Source organism: Panthera pardus, unplaced genomic scaffold, assembly GCF_024362965.1.
Source record: "Panthera pardus isolate Hobbes unplaced genomic scaffold, ASM2436296v1 HiC_scaffold_22, whole genome shotgun sequence".
Taxonomy (NCBI): domain Eukaryota; kingdom Metazoa; phylum Chordata; class Mammalia; order Carnivora; family Felidae; genus Panthera; species Panthera pardus.
The window spans coordinates 53,894,053-53,919,102 of record NW_026526788.1 but is presented as its reverse complement, the minus strand read 5'-3'; the positions used below and the strand labels follow the sequence as shown (position 1 = coordinate 53,919,102).

General features: G+C 36.3%; 1 protein-coding gene across 1 annotated transcript in view; it reads right to left on the bottom strand.

The window, feature by feature from the left end:
• The window catches only part of HELLS (helicase, lymphoid specific), a 37,655-nt gene extending 13,008 nt beyond the window's left edge, over positions 1-24,647 (bottom strand). The window contains exons 1-12 of the mRNA XM_019445141.2: positions 24,472-24,647; positions 23,926-24,047; positions 18,383-18,505; positions 15,245-15,301; positions 12,114-12,150; positions 11,964-12,028; positions 9,189-9,230; positions 5,391-5,615; positions 4,851-5,033; positions 3,892-4,035; positions 678-874; positions 385-481 (exon numbers count right to left, since the gene is read on the bottom strand). Of these exons, the coding sequence (XP_019300686.2) occupies positions 385-481; positions 678-874; positions 3,892-4,035; positions 4,851-5,033; positions 5,391-5,615; positions 9,189-9,230; positions 11,964-12,028; positions 12,114-12,150; positions 15,245-15,301; positions 18,383-18,505; positions 23,926-24,047; positions 24,472-24,502 (1,323 nt within the window). The 5' untranslated portion in view covers positions 24,503-24,647. The remainder of the gene's footprint in view (positions 1-384; positions 482-677; positions 875-3,891; positions 4,036-4,850; positions 5,034-5,390; positions 5,616-9,188; positions 9,231-11,963; positions 12,029-12,113; positions 12,151-15,244; positions 15,302-18,382; positions 18,506-23,925; positions 24,048-24,471) is intronic.
• Between the last annotated feature and the right edge of the window lie 403 nt (positions 24,648-25,050).

Sequence of the window (25,050 nt, the reverse complement as noted above, 5' to 3'; positions counted from 1 at the left end):
GACAGATTAATGTGTCTAAAGGAAACATAGGTAGGATAGGTGGAAACCACAGAAAACAGCAAAAATGGATCATGCAAAGTAAGTGAATTATGCAAATATTATTGGCGAACATTCACAAAAATCACCCACTTTCATTTTTTGGCTGACAAATATATCAGCAACCATAGGGGTAAAAGGAATATACATGAGTAGGGCAAACTTTTCACTTGAGTTCTGCTGTAAAGCCATGTGACATCTGGGGGTGAGGTAAGAGAAAGGGAGTTAAGTTAAATTTGAGGGGTCTTCATTTTTCCAAATCTCCTACAAAGGGTTGAACAGGTAATCTGTGGGGTTCCTTTTTTATTCCTAGTAGTCCATAGTAAGCATAATAAGACTAAGTCACACCTGGTGCAGCATATGCAATACATTCTGTTCTCGTTCTTTAGCAATAATATCTTCAGCAGTTTCTGAAAGACTAGTGATATCAAACCAAGATTCAAAGCTGTAAGAGAAAAAAGTGATTACAAGTTAACCTATTACATAAATCAATTGTATTAACATAATTATCACAAAGAACTTGCCAAAAAGCTATCATTTTATTCCAACTACTTAGAAGAAAGGAATTAATTTTAACTAAGAGCACATATTTGAGAAGACTAGAAAAATAAAGAAAGTAGTTAAATAACTGGCTTACCTACCTTTTCAAGTCATCGAATACATCTGGCAACAAAAAGTTCAGTAATGACCAAAGTTCTGATAAATTGTTTTGCAAGGGAGTACCAGTCAAAAGAAGTTTGTTATCTGCATTAAATCGTTTTAACTCCCTGATCAGACGGCATTTCATGTTTTTAATCCTGTGTCCTTCATCTACTATTAAGTATTTCCAATAGCAGTGCTAGAAAAGGAATTTAGGGAAAAACTTTATAATTATGATCTCACAATTTTTCCTACAAACAATTCTAAAAATAAAACCTCCTTATTAGGGATGGATATTCAATCTTAACCAATGGCATTTCTGTATCTACTGAGGTGACCATGTTTTCCTTCGAGCTACTGAAAGGGTAAGTAAATTTCCTAAAACGGGTATATACTTGTGTTCCTAAAATAGACCTCACTTGGCTATGAACTAATAATTAAAGTCCACCTGCTATTATGTATTTAAAATTTCTCTATTCACATTCTTTAGGCAAAGCAATCTGTGGTTTCCCTGTGTAATACTTTGTCAGGTTTTGATTAGTATTAAACTAGATTCCTAAAAAAGAACTAAAAGCTTTTATTAGTTCCATATGCTCTGAAACATTAAATATCATTATAATTTTCATTCTTGAGGCATACATCTGAAACTGACACTTATTTAATGTTATGGTGTTCTCGATTTTTTACATAATTATTGGTTTATTTAGGTTTCTCTTTCTTCTGGAGTCAGTTTTAGTAATTTGTATCTTCACAGAAAGCCATCCATCTACTTTCTTTTTTTTTTTTTTAATAACATTTTTTTTTTTTTTTTTTTTACATTTATTTATTTTTGAGAGAGAGAGACAGAGCACAAGCAGGGGAGGGGCAGAGAGAGAGGGAGACACAGAATCCGCAGCAGGCTCCAGGCTCCGAGCTGTCAACACAGAGCCCGACGCGGGGCTTGAACCCACAGACCGCGAGATCATGACCTGAGCCGAAGTCAGACGCTTAACTGACTGAGCCACCCAGGCGCCCCTCATCTACTTTCATTAAGTTGTCATAAAAATTGTTTTAATTTCTCATTTTAAAAAACCTTGTAGGGGCATCTGGGTGGCTCAGTCAGGTTAAGCATTGGACTCTTTGATTTCAGCTCAGGTCATGATCTCAGGGTAGTGAGATTGGGCCCCTCATCAAGACTCTGCACTGGGCATGGAGCCTGCTTCTTAATTCTCTTTCTCTCTCTCTCTCTCTCTCTCTCTCTCCCCCCTCTGCCCCTCTCCTTGGCTCCCTCTGTCAAATAACAAAAATTGACCATTAAAAAGAAAAAAAAAAAGCCAAAACAACCCCCCAATTTTTTATTTCAAGCATTATAATCTCAAAGGAGAAAAAAAAACCCTTGTAAAAAAAAGCAAAACCAACAAAAACAAAAAATCTTACTCTCATTTTTATTATCTTTCTCTTTTATGTTGATTGGCAAACTTAAAGCTCATCTATTTTATTGCTTAAAAATACAGAAACATGGAATATTTCTGGGAAATATAAATACCAACTTGTCAAGTTTAAGTATCCTTGGATAACAGGATTGGCAGATTGGGGGAAGAGGATGAAATGGGGCATTTTTGCATTTCACTTCAATACATTCAAAGCAGAATAAAAATTTTTTTCAAATAATATTACGACTTTAAGAAAAACAAATTGGGACTTCTTTTGCTGGTAACATGACAAACCAGACAACCCGAATAATCTCTGTCAGACATCTGTCTTAAAAAACCCAAACATAAATAAATGAATATGCACAACAATCAGAAAACCCAATGCAACAGAAATGAGGGTTCTGAAAAATGAATTACGTGAACAGATACTTCTGTTACCACTCAGCAATAGGAGCCCTGCACCCCCAAAGCGAAGATCCTTAAAATAATTTTAAGTTCAGCGAAAGAAAATTACAAAATTCTAGCCACTAGTGAATGGACTTGACAAGAAAGCTTATCTGTTTCAATATGGGTGGGATAGGGAGATCAAAATAATTAGAAAGGTCTTCACGTTATATTATTTAGTAGGAAACTGAACTTTCAAGAAACAATGTATAGTACAACCCTATATATAAATTATACTTATATGCTAAGAAAAATATTTATATAGCAGTAGCATTCTCAGAATTAAAATTGTTTTTGGGGTGCCCACATGGCTCAATTGGCTAAGCATCCAATTCTTGATTTTGGTTCAGGTAATGATCTCACAATTCGTGGGTTCAAGCCCTACGTCAGGCTCTGTGCAGACAGTGCAAAGTCTGCTTAGGATTCTCTCTCTCTCTGTTCCTCCCTGCTTGTGCTCTCAAAATAAATAAATAAGCTTAAAAAAAATAATAATTAAAATTGCTTTTAAGTCTGCATGCTTTTTTCTACAAGCAGTATTATTTTACTGTGAAGAAGTAACATAACTGCAATTCATATTCCAAACTTCCACTAGCACACAAGTCAATTTTTTTTTTAATGTTTATTTTTGAGAGAGAGGGAGACACAGAATCCGAAGCAGGTTCCAGATTCTAAGCTGTCAGCCCAGAGCCCAATGCGGGGCTTGAACCCACAAATCATGAGATCATGACCTAAGCCGAAGTCAAAAGCTCAACCGGCTGAGCCACCCAGGCGTCCCACTTAAAATCTGATCTATCAAACAGAGAAAGGAAAAACATAGTAAAGAACTATGTGAAATAGGTGAAAGAGTGATAAAGTATTTCAAATACCAAACATTGAACTGATGATAGAGGCAATGAGCAAAAGTTAATATTCCAATTGTATTAAAACTTGGGCACTAATTGGTAATGTTATGCCATATATCCAGAAGACAGTCTAAAATTAACTTGTCTTCATATATTGTATTCTTATTTAATTAAAATTAAATGGATAAGTAAGTACTATATACTTAAACAACATGTCAGACATGTCTGTAATACATTCACAGATTAGGTATGTCTACTTGATTCTAACGCACTAAGATGATATTATGGCTAAAGGCAAGGTACTATAGGCCTTAATTTTCTTGTTAGAAGACTACAACCTTCAGCTCAATCTTTCTGTTAATATAAACCTCTAGTTTCTAAAACTAGAAACTGTAAAACACAATCTGACTTCCATTAGGGAAAAAAAAATTAAATGCTACTGGATGATAAGAAAGTGCGATGAACTAAGAAAAATATGGTTTATAAGTTACAAAGAATTCAATGTAAACAAATCATACCTGTAATGCATTTCTGTCTCTCATGGCTATTTCAAATGAAGTAATTACCACAGGATGAATCTGCAGGGTCCCTTTCCGCTTGTGAATATTCCTTACTAATTTTCGACGTTCCTGCTGGGTTCCATGATATAACATAGTAGGAATCTAGAAGATTTTACATTGGAACAAAATATAAGTATCAACAATTTGGAAAACAAAACATTAAAAATTTAGGAGAGAAAAAAAAGACAATTTAATTTAATCTTAGCTCTATTTCTCTATACCAAATGAGTCAATCACCTCTAATAAATTATTTTATTACTATAAGGGAATAAGGAAAAGCCATAAAAACAAATCAAGTTTAAAGCAAGGATATAGCTAAGATGACACATATATGGAAGGTAATCACAGTAAGAGAAATAAATTCTACCTAGGTCAGACTTAGGTGAATCAAATTTCCCAGTACACTCAAAATCATCTAAGCCACCCCCTGTTGGGTTCCATGTTGGTAGCACAGAGCCTGCTTGGGATTCTCTCCCTCCTTCTCTCTCTGCCATTCCCCTGCTCGCGCTCTCTTGCTTGTTCTCTCTCTAAATAAACATTTAGAATTATTTTTGGCAAATATCCAAAATTATTAATACCTACTCTTTTCCATATACACTAAAAGTAGATTTTGCAGACATTTGAAAAATAACTTAAATAAGGGTGTGTGGCTGGCTCAGCCCGAGGAGTGTGCGACTCTTGATCTCAGGGTCATGAGTTTAAGCCCCAAGTTGGGTGTATAGATTAAATAAACTTAAAAACAAAACAAACAAACAAACAAAAAAACCCACACAAAACCTCAAATAAGATATAGTGTTTTCTGTAGTGCAGAAATCAACATAAATAATTATAGTAACAGTTCTACAATTTAATTCAGGCAACAAAACAATAAAAATATTTGCAATGAAATGTATTCAACAAAAGGAAACATATCTTACGTCTGGTGTAAATCTTTGGAATTCAGCCATCCAGTTAGGAAGTGTAGATAAAGGTCCACAGACAAGAAAAGGTCCAGGTACTCCTCTCTGAATCATCAGTGCAATTGTAGCAATACACTGAACTGTCTTTCCCAATCCCATTTCATCTGCTAAAATGCCATTTATTCCATTTTCCCAAAGCATCTGGACAAAATAACAGACACTGTATTTAAGTTGATATAAACACCTATTGAATTATCAATAGTTTATTCTTTTTACCCAAAAATAATTCTGATGAGACTGACACGTTCACGGTTAATAACACTTGTGAGAAGTCAGTTATCAAAGCCATAAAAGTGTTGGCAGTCTTGAATAAGACACCAAAAATTTAGTCTTGATGGATGGATAAATAAATTAGAAAATAAGTATTTACACACAAATGTTCATTGCATATTTAATAATGAAACTTGGAAGGAACAACTCAAGTTGTGTTACAGCACATTAACAGGTTATTATATAGAAATGAACCAGTATCTTGTATTAAAACTGAGAATTCATTACCCTAAGCCATTCCATGCCTTCCACTTGGTACCACCGCATCACTCCTCCCGTGAAGTGTTTTGGTTGTTGAAAGGGTACGGGCTGTCCATTACATTTCCGAACTGGGTCAAAAAAGAATTTAGTATTCTGCCTAACCGTTTCAGACAATCTATTTTTAATCATACTATTTGAATCTTTGTTTTTCTGAAGGTCTTCTACACAGAGATTAGAAGAGGAGCTTTCATTCTGTAAAGAAAAAACTTTAATTAGGAGTTTGGTATATAATGCTACTACCCTCTATCAGAAAACTGAATAAACTTGGAGGGCCTAGGTGGCTTGGTCAGTTGAGTATCTGCCTCTTGATTTTGGCTCAGGTCATGATCTTGCGGTTTGTATTGAGTTTGAGACCCCTGTTGGGTTCCATGTTGGTACCACAGAGCCTGCTCGGGATTCTCTCCCTCCCTCTCTCTCTGCCCTTCCCCCGCTCCCGCTCTCTCGCTTGTTCTCTCTCTCTAAATAAACATTAAAAAAACTAATCAAAATTTACCCAGTCCCATAATCATTAAGTATGGAGAATTAAAACCGTTTGTTAATAAAACCCTAGAGATGCTACTTCCATTCTCCCATAAATGCAAAGCCACTGGAGAAAAAACAACTTCTGAAAATAACTCTTACAGATTATAGGCACACACTACTGAAATGACCTTCACAAATTATACCTCCCAAACCTCTAAAATGAGCTACTCAAAAATTTATTAAACTATTTTCTTCATAATTTCTTTCACTTTCTAAAGCAAAGATAATGGATAATGTCTGTAAAAAATAGGAAAGAAAAAAAAATTTCTTATCAAGGAAACATTTACTTCCATCCAAATACTTACTTTCACTGCAGAAAAAGGGGCAAAGTAAAGTTTAAGAACTCACTACATCACACTTAAGAGTATCAATTCATATGTAATGACACTCATTACCAACTTATGACTAATGACAGACTTTACTGGTTACCAATGTCCACAACTCTATTTTAAGAATAGGAAAACGAGGGGCACCTCAGTGGCTCAGCTGGTTAAGTGGCTGGCTCTTGATTTCAGCTCAGGTCATGATCACAGTGTTTACGTGGGATTGAGCCCCACATAGGGCTCTGTACTGACAATGCAGAGCCTGCTTGGGATTCTCTCTCTCCTCTGATCCTCCCCCTTCTCTCTCTCTCTCAATAAAAATATTTAATAAAAAAGAATGTGAAAAGGATGACTGAGTCAATTCAAATGAAAAGTCTTATAAATGAGAACTCATAAATAATGCCACAACTGGATATTCAGCTAGAAAATTACAAACTGAGTTTCACTATTCCATATGTAAAACTGGTTTGCGATAAACATCACAATCAAATATCAAAACATCAAAACCAGAACCATCAAGCTTTTAGAAGAAAACAGAATTATCTTGTGACAGGCAAAAATTTCTTATATAAGACAAATAAATCACTAACCACCAAAAGGGAAAAAGTGATAAACTGAGCTACTCCAAAACTTAAAAGTTCTGTTTACTAAAAGATATTAAGAAAATGAGTAAACAAGCCATAGACTGAAAGACACAGTGTATAAATCTGACAAAGAATTTATACCTTATTATATAAACAACTCATGTATCGAGAAAAAAAGCAAATAACCCAACAAATGGGCAAAAGCTATGGGCAGAAACTTTGTAAAACATACAGCCATTAAGAACATGGAAATCCCATCAAGTAATTAAGAAAATGCAAAATAAAACCAGAATATTCATTTCACACTCAAGAAAATAGCTAAAATTAAAAGACTAATATGAATTGCTGGCAATAGCATGAACAGATACTTTTATACATTGCTGGTGAGAGTAAAATGCTGCTCATTCCAGGAAAGGATCTGTATTTCCTTATAAAGTTTAACACACATTTACGATATGACCCAGCAATTCCATTCCAGGTATTTACCCTAGAATATGAAAACATGTCCAAACAAAGACTTGTACATAAATTATCATGGCAGCCTTACTCATAAGTCACAAACTGGAAATAGTTCAAATGCCCACCAAGAGAACGGATAAAGAAATTTTAATATTCATTCAATGGAATGCTACTCAGCAATAAAAAAAAACTTCAACTAGTAATAAACTCAACAATACAAGTGAATATCAACTAGCTAAGTAAAAGCAGGAAATAAAAGGCTATGTATTTAGATTTTATTTGTATGGAAACTAACCCATGATAAAGGTTAAAAAAAAAAAAATCAGGCAGATTTAAAAAAAATGTTCATTTATTTATTTTGAGAAAGAGAGAACACCAGTGAGGGAGGGACAGAGAGGAGAGGCAGAATCCCAAGCAGGCTCTGAGCTATTAGCATGGAGCCCGATGTGGGGCTCAATCCCACGACATGGAGATCATGACCTGAGCTGAAATGTAGAGTTGGAAGCTTACCAACTGAGCCACACAGGCACTCCAAAATTCAGGCAGATTTTTGACAGAAGTCAAAAAGCAGTTGCCTCTAAGTCTGGGGGTGGGGAAATGACTGCCAAGGGATACAAGGATCCTTCTTTCACGTGGAAAGATTCTAGAGCTTGATTTGGATGGTGGTTACCCAGATGTAAGTATTTGTCAAAATTCATCAGATTGAACATGACAGTAGTATCCTTATTTATCATATATTATAAAATGAGGCCAAAACTCCATAGTACATCATACAAGATTTGATTTAACCCTTATCTTTAAAAATGCAACTAAGGGGTGTGTGGGTGGCTCAGTTAAGTGTCCGACTTTGGCTGAGTTGATCTCATGGTTCGAAGTTCGGGTCCTGCATAGGGCTGTCTGCTCTCAGCACAGAGCCTGCTTGGCATTCTCAGCAACCCTCACTCCCCGCCCTGCCACACCCCTCCTCCACTCACATTTTCTTTTTCCCAAAAAAATAATACATTCCTGAAACCATTATTACATTAGGTTAACTAACTTGGATTTAAGTAAAATTAAAACATAAAAAAGTACAACTAGTATAAAAAATATGCTAAATCTTATTTACATTTAACATTAAGTTGTAATTGTATCATAAACTAATCCTTATGCTGAACAAAGCTTAAAAAAATGCACTTAAAAGATGTAAATTTGGGGCGCCTGGGTGGCGCAGTCGGTTAAGCGTCCGACTTCAGCCAGGTCACGATCTCGCGGTCCGTGAGTTCGAGCCCCACGTCGGGCTCTGGGCTGATGGCTCGGAGCCTGGAGCCTGTTTCCGATTCTGTGTCTCCCTCTCTCTCTGCCCCTCCCCCGTTCATGCTCTGTCTCTCTCTGTCCCAAAAAAAAAAAAAAAAAAAATTAAAAAAAAAAAAAAAAAAAAAAAGATGTAAATTTGGTCAAAATTATGGTGGCCAAACAGAATAGCTCTCACTTATAATCATGTCATCAATTTTCCCAAGAACCTATTAACCTTTGATAGGTAAGTTAATTTTTATATCCCTCGGTGAACATTTTTTCATGTTAGAATTGTTTTTGCTTCCCTAAGAAATCTTGTAATGGAAGGTACCTGGATAGTGAATACTCAGGTAACAAGGAACCTCTCTACATAAAACAGGGGGTGGGGTAAGAATCAAACCTTCCCCAAAAGAACCAAAGACAATCTTTAAGGTCAGAAACAAGATTAAGACATCTCTCACAGCTTCTACAAGCGTGAAATATATACACATGGAATGCACATATCCATATGGTTATAGGCACTTGCATCATTATTGAACTCCCAAGGACCCATAAACTATTACTTACATGGCTCCTAAATTTAGTATATCTCATAAATCTCTTACCTCATTCTCCTTTTTATTTTTTTTAGCCACAGACAAAATTTCCTAGAACATTAGAAAACAAAAATAAAGTAACAATGCATGTGGTTCATTCATTTATTTATTCAACATTTATTCTGTTCTGACTTCATGCCAGGAAATGGGGATAAGGCTCTCAAGCTAATTAAAGTACAGAGGACTCAAACTGGTGGACCTCAGGCAAAATTAAGCCTATAGTGTCTCATAAAACTCTTTGCCTTAGTTAGCAACTCTTAAAAATTGGGGTATTTCCTTTTAAATTTTCAAGGTTTTTTGGTTTGTGTTTTAAAAACAAGTTTATTTGAAGAGACTTTGGTCCAAATGCATACATGTCAATAATCCTCTAGTATAGGGGTTGGCAAACTCCAGCCTGTGGACAAACTCCAGCTGGCAACCTGATTTTGTAAATAAAGTTTAATTAGAACAAAGTCAAGCTCATTTGTTTAATTTGTGTAGGACTGCCCTCCAGGCTATAATGGCAAAGTTCGGCATTGAGTATTTACCCACTAAACTATTCAAAGCCAAAAACATTATCTATACCCTTACAGAAAAGGTTTTCTAAACTCTGCTCTAGAGTCTGTATTGTGGTATTCTTGGTATTTAAAGATTCACTTCCAAATGTTTTATAGTTCCACCTCTTGCCCACTTTAGGCCTCTGTGGATAGACACCTGAGTCTGCAATCCTGAGCAAGAGGTAAGGCAAGTAAGTTAAAATTACAGAATAGGGGCACCTGAATGGTTCTATTGGTCAAACATCTAACTCTTCATTTTGGCTGAGGTCACCATCTCATGGTTGTGGGATCAAGCCCTGAGTTGGGCTCTGTGCGGCATGGAGCCTGCTTGAGTTATTTTCACTCTTTTCCCTCTCCCTTTCCCCCTTGCTGCCCCTCCCCACTCTCCTTTTAAAAAAATCTCTAAAATAAAATAAAATATAAAAAAACAATTAAAGTGTTCTGATTTTTAAGTATTTACTAGATGCTAAGGGTATGAAGACAAGCAATACCTGAGTGCCACTTGGTGACTTAGGTGAGTATTACATCAAATTATCTGAAAAAGTTGTCATCAGGGCATAATCACTGAAGATAAAAGTTAGGGTTTCATTTCAAGAAGAGAATACCATGTGCAGAGGACAAAGGGGATGAAATAGTAGATACATTCAAGAAACTCTGAACGTATCTTAAATTTAAGATGCATAGGAGAATGATAGGACATATCAGTTAAGTGGCTGACACATACATACATATATACATGTCGATTTATGTGTGTCATGTGTATATGTAAAGTATTATGCAAGTATAGGAATTCATACCCTAAGGCTGAAGGGATATAGTGAACAGGCAGGAGAGTGGTCTTTTAAAATGACCAGCTAAGCTGAATCTTTTTGAACAATCTGTGAATGAATCAAAACATAAATATAATACCAGCTATGAACTATTGTTAAAAACTAAACCCCATAACTAACCTCCTGACTCTGCTTACCTCTAGCTTCATCTTTTACCACCTTTTCCTTTACATACCAACTGGAAACAAATATGTATTTTCAAGTTCTTAAAATTTGCCAGGATCTCTCCTGCCTCTGGATGTTGGTCAAAGGTTATTCTCCCTTCCTAGAACACTTCTCTACTATCTTCCCTGTATTTTACTTTTCCCTATTAACTACCCTCAACCTCTGGATGATTTAACTTTTATCCTTCAAGTCTCAACTCAGATGTCACCTTCTAGAAGATTCTAAGAACCTAACGCCTGAGTTTAGAGTCCTTCTATAGGCTCAACAGCACTCAATTATAATTGATTACTTTCTATACATTTCTCACTGGACATAGGCTAAGGCAAAGACAGTCTACTTTCCTTTACTAAGTGATCTTATCCATGTAGGACAACATCTGCCAACAGCCAATATGCCACCAACATTTGCTACATTAAAGTAACAGTTGTGACTGGCTAAACTATGATACATCTAAATAACAGTGTTTTTCAAACTGCAGGCCATGTTCCATAATCAATAAAATGGGTCCTGACCATTATTTTTAAAATGAAAGAAAAAAAAAAAAAAAAAGGAAAATACCAGAGTGCATCCCTAAAGTAAAGACAAATACTATGTGAAATTTTATATTTTAGGAAGATCCCAAGAGTTTGAATTTTAGGTTAAAGAAAAATGTAGTAGATAATACTGTTAGAATTTTTTTTAATGTTAAGAATGTAACACATTAAAATATGCCTAAGGAATATTAAGGTTTGTCATAAATGAACATGTTTTTTAATTTCTATTTTATGAGGTCACAAGTAGGAAGGTAAAAAAGGATCTAGTTTTAAAAATGAGTATATGATGGGGAAGCTGGCTGGCTCAGTCAATGGAACATGCGACTCTTGATTTCAGGGTTGTGAACTCAAGCCCTACACTGGGTGTAGAGAGAATTTAAAAATAAAATCTTAAAAAAAAAAAAAAAGAAAAAAAAGTCAGTATATTTTAGTTCCCCTAAATTCCTTAACAAGGAACAAGAACAAAGTTCTGAAGATAAGATCTTGAAGTTATAAGAAATTATAGTAACTTCTGATTAGGCCAAGCTCATGCTCCTTTAACAAACAGCAAGATGGTACCATCTTCTTGCCTGAAACAGTCCCTCAACAGTCTGAAAAACTTCCCGTAAGAGTCTGAAAAGCCAAATAAGTAACAGCAATCCATATAGCTTTAATGTGGTTCAAAATCCACAATGGGTTTTACTGAACACTGAATCTTATGTGCCCTCCCCACTTTTTTACCTCTTTTGACATGACCTCTGAAATATTGTATGATTCATCTTCTCTTCCTCTCTTCTTTCTCATAACTATTAAAAAAAATCATTTTATTTTTGATAGCAATGAAAGCAAAAATAAAAACACATGCTTCAAAAGCAGAAAAAGGAAGTTCACCTGGATTCTCTTCACTTGCATCAGTGGAATTTTTACCCTATAAAACAAGAATTTAAAATATTATTTTTCTAGGGACTTCTATGGTATTAAATATTAAAAGGCACTGATTAAGTAAATGTTTCTTGCAGTTGAACCACATCCACAACTCTTTACTATTACACTTACCAGCATGTAACCTTTTTCTACATTTCCCTATTAAAAGTTGTTTGTAACCATATTCTTTTTCCTGCCAACTCTACTTTCCTTAATTTTTTTTCCATTTGAGAAATTTCTAAATTAAACATAGAAGACATTTTTATTTTGATATTACTACACACATCTTCTGTAACTGTAGGTCTATGCTAAAGATATTCAGTGGGTATGGTATGGAAGAACTACTCATTTTCAGTAAGATTTTTAAGCTAAATACAACTGAAAGCAGAAATAGAAGAGAATACTAGTTGAAAAAATATTAATGAGGGGAAACAGAGGAAAGGAAGAGATACTCAAAAATAAAGTTTCAAAATGAAAGTTGGAAAAGACAACCAAATGTAGGGAGAAAATATGTGTAAGAAATCAAAATTAACAAGGTAAATTTTATTTATTTATTTAATGTTAACTCCACACCACACATGGGGCTCAAACTCACAGCCCAAGATCAAGCTCTATCAACTAAGCCAATCAGGCACCCCAAGAAGGTAAATTTTAAAATAAAGTAAAAAGAAGATTAAAAAAAGAAAGTACCAAAAGGGATCTGTGAGATGGAAGAGGCAGAACTTAATGGTTGACACCTTTAGAAAACCCTGGTATAAAAAGTTAGCTAGGCAAAAGTGAACAATGGATTAAAACAACAGGTTGAAGAGTAGGGAGTAAATGATTAAGCAAATAAAATTATCTTAGGGGCGCCTGGGTGGCTCAACAGGTTAAGCATCTGACTCTTATCAGCTCAGGTCATGATCTCACAGTTTGGGGTTCAAACCCCACAATGGGCTCTGCGCTGACAGTCTGGAGCCTGCTTGGGATTCTGTCTCCCTCTCTCTCCGCCCTTCCGTGCTATCTCTCTAAAAAAAAAATAACAAAATTAAGTAAATAAATAAATACATAAATATTAAAAATTATCTTGTATCAATTTTCAAAAATTGCTTTTGTTGCAAAATTATCTATGATATACTTTAACATCACCAATGGTGATGAATAAAATGGACTTAAAGGTACCCTTATTGGCATTTTGATATTACCTGATCAAGCCAGATTAGTAAAGAAGTGTAGGGTATGAAACAAACTCCAACATTACTATTTATTGAATATGTAACTATCAGCAGGTTAGTGAATTCTCATTCTGTTCTATACAATAACTACAAATACTAGATTAGTGAACAACGAATCACTACTTCTGGAAGAAATACAAGCTCAGGCTCCTGTAAGCCTCTGGTCACAATTTCATCAACTGATCAACACATAACCCTGTTTTATGTGTGTTGCTATTTAAGGACATCTTATTTAATATAGATGTTGATTAACAGCGAACTCAGAGCCAACAGCACTATAATTCATGCCTGAAGGAAGTTTGTCGAATACACTTATTTTCTCCATAAGGCACATCATAGTCTTCTTGCATTAGAAACACTAGACGGCACTTCAGCACAATATGGCTGAGGGCCATTTTAACAGCAAAATCAACAAAACCCATCAAAATGAAAAAATCATGACATTAAATAAACCATGAAAAGGGCATTTGTTTATAGTAAGCTTAAGTAAGGCAGAGCACCACTGTGTTTAACTTCAGTTAGAAATTTGCGTGTTGGGAGACAAATTTTTTGCTATTCTGCACAGGAACAGGTCTACAAATGACCATGACCATGAAATCCCAAGTACTGATTTTGGAGTTAACAAATTTGAGCAAGTAGGCTAACTGGCAAATATGGAATCTGTGCATAATGAGGATGGACTGTACTTTATGCATTCAGCTTCTTTATATGTAAAATGGGGAGAAGTACAGTACCTCTATCTAACAGAGCCTTTTGAGAATTAAAATAAACTTAGGGGCACCTGGATGGCTCAGTCAACGGAGCATGCAACTCCACAATGAGCATAGAGCTTACTTAAAAAAATAAATGCAAAGTTTAGAAATACATGACACATAGTAAGAACTCAATAAATGTTGCCTTCATTATTTCTCTTTTCACGAGTACAGCTGTTCTTCATACAATTCCCATCAGTACAGCATTAAACAGCCTCATATTAAAACATATTCCCCTCAAAAGACCACATCTAAAATTTAGGCCATCCCTGGGCCACCTGGGTGGCCCTGTCGGTTAGCATCTGACTTTGGCTCAGATCAAGATCTCGCGGTTTGTGAGTTCAGGCCCCACATTGGGTTCTGTGCTGACAGCGTGGAGCCTGGAGCCTGCTTCACATTCTGTGTCTCCTTCTCTCTCTGCCCCTCCCCCACTCACGCTCTGTCTCTCCCTCTCTTTCAAAAATAAACAAACATTAAAAAAAAATAAAAAAGTAAGATAAAATAAAATTCAGGCTATCCCTAAACAAATGCTCTCTTATCTGAAATGTTTCTCTCTCCAATTTTGGCTCCATTGCTGTAGTCACGCACAAGATACAAATTTAGATTATCATTATGGATGCAAGTTGACATGAGGAGGCTGGAGACATTAAGGAGAAAAGATTAGTAATCATTATAAGCACCAAAAGAGCTGGCCACTTATAAAAGTGAAATTTTGGCGTTATGAAAAACAGAATGAGAAACAAAAGGGTTATATTTAGATGTCTTTCCATATCTAAATATACTGAGAAACATATTTTACATGTTTCTATGCAGCTCGTAACAAAGATAGGTTTTCAGGAGGTTAAAATAAAGTAGATGATCAATAAAGTCAGACTATAAAAGAGGGGTGCCTGGGTGGTTCAGAAGGTTGAGTGTCTAACTTTTGATTTTGGCTCAGGTCATGATCTCATGGTTCATGGGTTCGAGTCCCCATGCTTCGGATTCTCTCTCTCTGCCCCTACCTGACTTGTGTGCTCTCCCTTACTCAAAATAAATAAGTAAACTGAAAAGAAAAAAAAAAAAAAAAGATTACAAAAGTATTTCTTCAATATTTAAGAATGCATACAGGAGTTTCCATCTTACTATATATTACCTTAGTAACTTTTAAAGATTCCTTTTTTCTTTCCAATTTCTCTTTCTTCTTCTGTTCCTGCAAGATAATGTTTTTAGTGTCACAAGCAGAAAGTACAAAATCTAGAACACACACCTCAAAAAACATGTTCACAATGAAGAAACTATATAAAGATTTAAAAACAAGGGAGAATTTGCACTTCAAGCCTTTACACAGCAATAGGGAACAGATTTCCTCTCCTGCCTGAAGGAACAGAAAGGCCAGGAAAGAGCCACCAGAAAGAAGCTGGTAGAACAATCTCTGTGCTCACAAGGAAACAGGAACAGTTCACACCCCTGTCAGGCAAAGTAAAAGGGCCTGCCAACATAGAAGGCATCAAGCAGAGTGCTCAGAAGAGGGGCCAAGTTATTTCTAGACTAAAAGCTATTCCATATACACCCTAACAAAGCTTTAAAACACAGACAAAAAAGGATTCAAACCATTCCCAAGAAGTGGATAGAAGATATTTTTCCTATAACTCATTAAGCATGAAACAACTCATTAAGTATGATTGTTTTATTCTCCTATACCTGTGTTTCATTTTACCATACAAAGGTTTAAAAAGGAATTCAACAAAGGAAAAAGAAGATTTAGCAAATACAGCAAAATCTTGACTGATAATTATGAGATGGGAATGATGGGAACAGGAAATTACTGTAGTCTTGATATTTGCAAATTTATAAATCTTCATACATTCTAGTGGGCAAAAATAATATATCTTACTAAGTGCAATGGGAAGACAAGAACAAGGTCAAGGGTACCAGGAGTGTGCTGATGGAAAAGGTGTCAGATAGCAATTTCATTTAAGATTGTTAGGGTAGGCTTCATTGGGAAAACATTTAAGCCAAGGCTTGAAGGTGATGATGAACTTAGCTATGTAGGTATCTATGAGAAGATGGTTCCAAGCACAAAACAGCCAGTGCAAAGCCCCCAAGGCAGGAAACACACCTGAAATGAGGTCTGAAAGGTAATGGGGTTGAGTGAGGCAACCAGACTTATGGTCTTGTGGGCCATTATTAAAACTTTGGTTTAAAGAAAAAAATTTTTTGGTTTTGTCATGATCAATGTAAACTAGAAAGCAGTGAAACATCATGAGGGTAGGGACACCAGGACAGGAGTAAGAAAGCACTAAACAAAAATAGTTTGCTCAATAAAATATCTTCAGGCGCAGGGTGGCTCAGTCGATTAAGCATCCGACTTCTGCTCAGGTCATGATCTCACAGTTTGTGGGTTTGAGCCCTACATTGGGCCCTGTGCTGATAATTCAGACCTTGAAACCTGCTTCAGATTCTGTGTCTCCCTCTCTCTGCCCCTCCCCTGCTCACACTCTGTCTCTCTCAAAAATAAAGATTACAAAAAAAATAATCTTTCAAAAACAAAGACAAATGAAGAAGTTTTCAGAAATATAAAAGCTAAAATAATAAATTACCAACAGAAAGTGCAAATGAATTTACAATGATGGGAAGTGGATCAGTGGTTATTTGGTGATGAAGACAGGAAGTGAAGGATGGGAAAAAATTCTAAAAGGGGCAGGAATTCAGCCATAAAAAAATAGAATTTTGCTATTTACAACAACATGGATGAACCTTGTGGGCACTATGCTAAGTGAAAGGATTCAGAGAACGACTAATACCACATAATCTAACGTGTGGAATCTTTTTTTTTTTTAATTTTTTTTTTTTCAACGTTTTTTATTTATTTTTGGGACAGAGAGAGACAGAGCATGAACGGGGGAGGGGCAGAGAGAGAGGGAGACACAGAATCGGAAACAGGCTCCAGGCTCTGAGCTGTCAGCCCAGAGCCTGACGCGGGGCTCGAACTCACGGACCGCGAGATCGTGACCTGGCTGAAGTCAGACGCTTAACCGACTGCGCCACCCAGGCGCCCCTAACGTGTGGAATCTTAAAAACAAAAACAAAAACCCTCCAAACTCATAGATACAAAGAACAGACTGATAGGTGGTGGTGGGAGGACCTTTTGACAGGTCAAAAGGTACAAGCATACAGTTATAAAATAAGTCAGCGGTATGTACTATACAGCATGGTGACTATAGTTAGTAATATTCTACTGCATATTTAAAAGTTGCTAAGAGGGGCACTTGGGTGGCTCAGTTGGTTAAGTGTCCAACTTTGGCTCAGGTCATGATCTCATGGTTCAAGAGTTCGAGCCCTGTGTCAGTCTCTGTGCTGACAGCTCAGAGCCTGGAACCTGCTTCAGATTCTGTGTCTCCCTCTCTCTCAAAAATGAATAAACACTAAATATATATATATATATATATATATATATATATATATATATATATATTTATTTATTTATTTATTTATTTTATTTTTTTTCCTCCTAAGAAAAAAATTTTTTTAACTGTGTATGGTGACAGATGTTAACTAGATGTACTGTGGTGATCATTTCACAACATATACAAATATTGAATCATAACCTGAAACTAATGTTATATGTCAATTATACCTCAATAGAAAAAGGGGAGGGGTTTCTGAGTTGATGGTTATGTCATCACCTTATGGTCACTTTATGGGTGTATTCATGTTAAAACTTATAAAATTATACACTATAAAGGTGCAGTTTTGTGCGTATCAGTTATATCTCAATAAAGCAATTTTTCAAAAAAATGGACTGGGAAACAAAGTTCACAATTTCCATCATCCAAAAAATATGACTAGACAGGATAAAAATCAGTCAATAGGTAACAGAAAAAATAAATGGTGGTATATTCATATAATGGAATGCTCAAGAATAAAGAAACGGCCTGTATGAATAAACAAAATCTCAATATGCTGAGCTAAAGAAGACACAAAAAAAGGGCTTACCACATGGTTCTATTTATATAATATTCTAGAAAAAGCAATACTAACCTATAGTGACAGAAAACAGAAATCACATGGCCAGGCATGGGGATCGCTGAGACAAGAAAACTTCTTGGGGTGATGGAAATGTTCTTTATCTTGACTGTATTGGTGGTTACACAGGTGTATACAGTGGTCAAAACTCATCAAACAGTAAACTTAAAATGTGTGCAGTTTACTATACGTAATTTCTTTCTCAATAAAGCAGTTTTTTTTTTTTAATTTAAGGTACCAGTTATAATCAATCACGTACACATACCTCTAGTTGTTGCTGTTCCATTTTAGTTAATAAAAATTTGGAGTAGATATTGCTTTTTTCAAGCAAATGTTGAAGTCTACGGTACCGAATGTCCACGGACTCTCTATCCCAAGACATGCGAGCCTATCCAAAAAGAAAATTTCCATAATTATTAAGTTTTCTGACATATGTGATGTTTTTCATAAGACGTAAAAAAAAAAAAAAAAAAAAAGTATAAATAAATGCTCTTTGGGTTTAATAGTTTTTCTGTTATTAATGGGGGGAAAAGATTTTTATAATTTTTACTTTAGTAAAAATGGTTTATTTTCCAAACCAAAAACTAGAACAAAGCTGAAAAAATTTGATTCCTGGGTTCAACATGCCATTTGGTATGATGCAGCTTGGATACCAAAATATTGAAATTTTAGACACTGGACATGTTTACTGGCATCTGCTGAATTGAGGGTCCATTTTTTAAACATATAAAATTAACACTAGAAAGTAAATATTTAATTCATAACACTAGAAAGTAAATATTTAATTCAAGTAGATTTAAGTTTTTAAACAATCAAATGACTTAAGGAAAGAACATTTTTAGATACCAGGTTTATTTGAAAGAACATTAGAATTAAAAACTCATTTCATTGTCTAGGAACTAGAACATCTATTCTTAGAATTTTAAAATTGTATGGCCGGGGTGGCTCAGTCAGTTAAGCATTGGACTCTTGATTTCAGCTCAGGTCATGATCTCATAGTGGTGAGCTGAGCCCTGCACTTGCAGAACATGCTAAGGATTCTCTCTCTCTCTCTCTCTCTCTCTCTCTCTCTCTCTCTCTCTCTCTCTCAAAACAAATAAACTTTATATTTAAATAAACTTTAAAAACAAAAAAACAAACAAAAAAATATATTACTGGGGTGGGTAGGTGTCTGGCTCAGTCAGTATATAGCATGTGACTCCTGATCTCAGGGTCGTGAGTTTGAGCCCCACACTGGGCCTAGAGATTACCTTAAAAAAAAAAAGAACAACAACAAAAAGAAAAGAAAATCCTAAAATAAAAATTTTTTAAAAACTGCATTGTCAAAATATTTCAACATGCTAAATCTACTTATGATTTATCACAAGTTTCTCCTCCTTCCTCTTCAGTGTTTTGTTCCCCAGAGCTTTGCCATTCTTTTAGACTTTACTCTCCCCTACGCTTAGCTTTATCTTTTACTTCTGTATATCTTCAACTCACAAACCTGCTTTTCATACTACTTTTACACACCATTTATTTATTAAGTGATTTCTAAGTCTACAATAGTCTAGTGGCTGAGAAGGAATCCTCTCACACTGATCACTGATCATCCTTTATCACACTGATAAAGTTAAATATTTGAAAAAGAATACGAGAGGACACAAGATGGAAAACATAAAAGCAACAAATAAATACTACAGTTCGGTGGTCCACAAATTTTTTTCTGTAAACAGCCAAAGGGTAAATATTTAAATATTTAAGCATATGGCTTATAAATACTCAATTCTGCCTTTTGCACAAGAACAGACAATATGTAAACAAATGGGAAGGGTGATGTTCCAATAAAACTTTATTTACCTAAACAGGCACAATCCAGTTCATAATTTGTCAACCCAGTATGATCTCAATTAAAAAAAAAAAAAAAAAAAAAAAAAAGCACTAAGTGGGCTGAAGTGAGCCAAGAGTTGAAATCATCTACCAAAACCAAATACATCCAAACCTTACAAACCAGCAGTTCTACTCCTGGCACAAAATGTGTGAGTAGAGTGAGTGAGTGAGAGAGAGCAGATACAGAAGCTGAGTTAGCATAACCTAACTAACTTTAATTTAATGGTTAAGGCCTGACCTTGTAATTTAGACATCATTGTGTATCGGCTTGTTTTTCCTAGATGTTCTATTATCTCTCTAGCTTTTCTTTCAAAATACATTTTTCTATTACAAAAGCAATGACAATAAGATACCTAAAAAGAAATCCAATGAAAATAATAAATACACATTATAGAAAAATATTAAAAACAGACCCATAAAACAAACACCTGTTATTCTATCCATGAAGATAATCTGTTGACATCTTACAAAACTCTATTTTCAGTTCTTTCAGGACAGCCTTTCTTTTACTATTACCAATATATTACTGTGATTACAACAGGAAGTCAATGAATGAAACAGATATAAATTGGGAGATGAAATTACTTAGATTTTGAAAAAAATCTTAATTTTAAAAATTTGTTTTAAATTTTAATTAAACATTCTGGACTTAATTTAGATATATCTGCTACCTCAATCCTGTCCAGAATAAACTAGCACACATTTTTTTAAAGTAATTAAAGATTTAAGATAATATCGTGTTATACTAATTTGTATATAATTAAGGAAACGAAATCAATGACTAACCTTTAAAATAACTCCATATTTCAAAATAATTTTGTATTAAACCTTATCTACCATTACTGTTCTTTAGTAATTTTATTATATTAAAGTAAATTGTAGTTCCAGCTGTGGAAAGCAATGAGTGCCTGGCACGGAGAATCTCTCGATGACTAGAGTGAAAGAGTATGCCAATGGACACCAAGGGCATAAATTCCCCAGGGCCTACACTTCATTATCTCTCCCAACACCAACACCAGATTTGGGGGCATGGGGGTTGAGTTACATTTCATTCTCACCATACGAACTGTTTTCCTTTTGCCTAAGACTTACCCCAACTCTTACCTTTCCCCTCCCCCACTACATATACTTTAAGGCTACTCTTAAGTCTTAGACTAACAATGACTTCTTTCAAAAGGAAATGCAGGTGAAAAGCCAATGAAAATAACTGCAGCAAATCAATGTCAAAGCCATTCTCCACTCTTCACAAATCTTAAAATCTCCTAAAGCAAGGTAAATGCTTCTCATTAAGGAATTTAAGCAAGCTCTTCCTCTCTGAGGTACTTCTAAATATATGCCCATAAATATTGTGGGCATATATTCTTCTAAAAGAAAAAGAATCTTTATTTTTGTATAGTGAATTTTTTGTCCTCCAAAGACATGTAGACAGAAACTAATTCTTAGAATTTTCCCCATGGTCAAGTAGGGAATAACTTAGAAATGAAAACTATAAAAATTAATCAAATTCTATATTTATACATAAAAAGAAAATATAATAATAATAATAGATCATAATACTGCTAGCTTTTTGGCTATATTAGTATATTATATTAGCATAAGAACTGAAAAGAGCTATACACTTTATTCATGGAAGGACTAAAAGTGGATTAAAAACTGCTGTTTTAAGTTCTATGATGAAATACTGAAGAAATGCTACATTTACTGTACCTATCCCTCAACAATAACAACTCCAAAAATTTTGATTATAAAATGCTTGCTCAGAAACTTAAAAATTTTACTGAAAGTATATGTCATTTGATTCTAGTTTAATCAGCAAATACTTATGGTACTATACATTTTGAGAGATCTTTCTATAAAATGTGAAAATGGGGCACCTGCCTGGCTCAGTAGGTGGAGCAGGGGACTCTTGATCTTGGGTTTTAAGTTCAAGTCCCATGTTAGGTGCAGAGATACTTAAATAAAAATCTTTCAAAAGAAAAATGTGAGTTTTCATCTCCTGAATTAATGCATGCTAGAAATGTATTCATTCTTACTGCACCTCATGATCTTTCTTCAAATAGTACTTCTTTACCCAAAAACCTTCATGAGTCACAAAACTGAAGATATACTACTCAAAATGAAGGCTTCATCGGGTGCCTGGGTGGCTCAGTCAGTTAGGCATCTGCCTTTTGGTTTCAGCTCAGGTCGTGATCTCAGGGTTCATGGATTCAAGCCCCGTGTAGGGCTCTGCACTGGCAGTGCGGAGCCTGCTTGGGGTTCTCTCTCTATCTCTCTGCCCATCCACCCCTCATGCTCTATTTGAAAAAAAGAATGAAGGCTTTATCATTCTCATAATCTCTGAAGTTGATTCAATTCTGGACACTTGCCCCAGGATTCACCCTTTATAATTATCATCCTATTACATGGCTAGTAAGTACATATGTTTTATTTTATTTATATAATCTTATATATGCTGTGTAATAGAAAATATTCTTTACCACAGTTTGAAATTCAAGAACATTCACTGATTGCCTATTTGCTAGGTGCACAGCCTATGAAAACAAAACAGTAAGTGACATGCTTTCAATAAACAAAATGAGAATCAAGTGAGTAATGATAATACTGTGAAACAAAGTACTATGGAAATTCATACCATGAGGAAAGGTGGTTCACAGTCAACTTCCCAATTCTATTAAAGTTTCTTAACATTACCGTAACTGATTATGGTCAACTATGGGTGAGTAATAACAAAACTAGTATTACTGGAGTGAAAGTATAGCATGGTGGTTAAAAAGTGTGAATTCTGGAATCACATGGCCTACAAACAATCTTGGCTCTACCACTTACAAACTGTGGGACTTCCCCCTTTCCCCCACCCCCTCCACGCCTCAGTTTTCTCATCTGTAAAATGAGATGAAAACAGATCTACTTCATAGAATGCTTTAATAAAAATAGTTTATACTAGTAATTAAGCCATTAGGTTTAATAATATAATAACATATTTAATAACCGTATCTAGTTTACAGTCTAGTTTAAGATTCAATGGGGAAATACGTGTACAACATTCACAAGTGTTCACAGTGACAGCAAAAGAAATCATTACTGTTGATATAAAATGGCAGAGAACCAACTGATTCATTAGTTGTCTTTGGGGTGCATTTCCCAATTTAAGTACTTTTGCAATTACATAGAGTTAATTAAACATTAGCGTATATTTCCTTAGGTATAGGGTCAAAAACAACAACTCTGAAGACAGCCAGAGTTCAAATTTGAGTTCACTGTTGTGTGACCCCCAACTGCCCCAGTTTCCTCATATGTAAATGGAGAGATACCAAAAGTACCTACAGCATCACAATATTCGGAGTGCAAAATAAATTATTACAAGAAAATCACTTCACTTGGTAGGCAGTACCTACCAGCTAGTGGCTATCAGTCCTTTTCTTGCACAGACAAGAATTAATAAGCAAGATGGCACTTTCTTACTGAAATATACTCGAGGATTGAATTTTCAGGAGGTTGAAAACTGCTTTCAGTAATCTACAAAACAGACACCCCGTACAAGGAAACCACTGGCATAATAATCACTGAAAAAGTACACCCCATTTTTACCTAAAGAATCTTCCTTCGCATAGGTCCAAGAAAGCAAAAGGAAAACGGAAAGCAAGTTTACCCTTCGCGTGGAAAACGGCACTGAAATACCCCACTCAGAAACTCACTACCGGTTTTGGAAGAACGGCTACGGCTAAAGGAGCACCTTGAAACGCTCCACGGCCAAGACTACGTCTCACAGAAGCCTCTTTCAGAGCGCGAGCAAAGGTGTCTCACAGATAGCGTGCGTAAACATAGAGATAAACAACAAAGCCCGTTTGAAAGGGTCTGGAAGAAGCCGACCGAAGAACCAGACAAACCTCCGAGGAAGCGGACTACCGGCTTTAACGACGATGAACTTGAGTCCTAAAGTACCTTTTCTATCATCTTCCGCTCCCTCTCGAGTCCAGCAGCCTCGAGCTGTTCTTCCTCCTCCAGCATGGCTTGGGTAATCACGGCGGTCTCGGGCTCTTCAACCGGATCTGGAGCCAGGGACTCTATGAGGGGAGAAAGCTTTTCCAACTGCAGTCTTTAAACATTGCCAGTTCACTGGGTCATTACCAGTTCACTCCCACGTTGAACAACCTTCCTGGATGCATTCGAGGCAAAAGCTGAAGACCCACGGGGACGCCAGCATCAGCTCTCTCAAGACATCCCAGGGTCTCCACAATGTCAACAAGTGGCCAGGACCCAGTTTACCAATCGGGATGCTCGGGGAAATGCAGCTCCCCTGTGTAAAATCTCCTATATCGTGCACATATGTGCAATTCCGGGCGCCCTCCACAGGCTCTGCACCTCCTTTCCTTTCCAGTCTCTGCCCGGAGTCCGCTCTACTCCCCAATCTCGGCTGCCGCCTCCATGCTGTCTCCCTCCCCGCGACCCGGACGCCGCCACCCGCGCCGGGAAAAAGGGTCTGCTTACCATCGCTGCTCGCGGGCCGCTGCGCCGGCATGGCTGACACACACTCCAAAACCGGGTCCTCTCCTCTCAGCGTCCGCAACGGAGCGCGCTAAAGTCTCTCGGCTGCCGCCTGCCCAGCCTCCTCGCCAAATCCCCGGCCAGGGAAAAACGCGCGCTTCTCCTTCGCGGGAAAACGCCATCATCTCGCGATACTTCGTGCTCCTCGCCCCGCCCCAGAACCGCGGCGGCACGAGATTTGGCGCAATTTAGTTTTCACCAGAACCCACCTGGGCGACGGTGAGTGTTTACGTAGAAGTCTTATCTCGGGAAAATAAGTTAGCTTTCTTTGTGACACTGGACGCGTCTGCCCACAGCGGAGGGCCCAGTTTCCTCACGTATTGGATGATGGCTTTGAATTACACAATACTTTAGTAGCGCTCTTATTTGCAAGGCACCTTCACATACTGGCTGATGTGATTAAATCGCGCCAACTCATGATCCTTTTGGTAGGAAATCTGTAGGAGTATTCAGGTAAGGATGTCAGAAACAAATATTGCCAATCTCGCCCTCCATCCTTCGTGCACAATGTACATTGTGGGT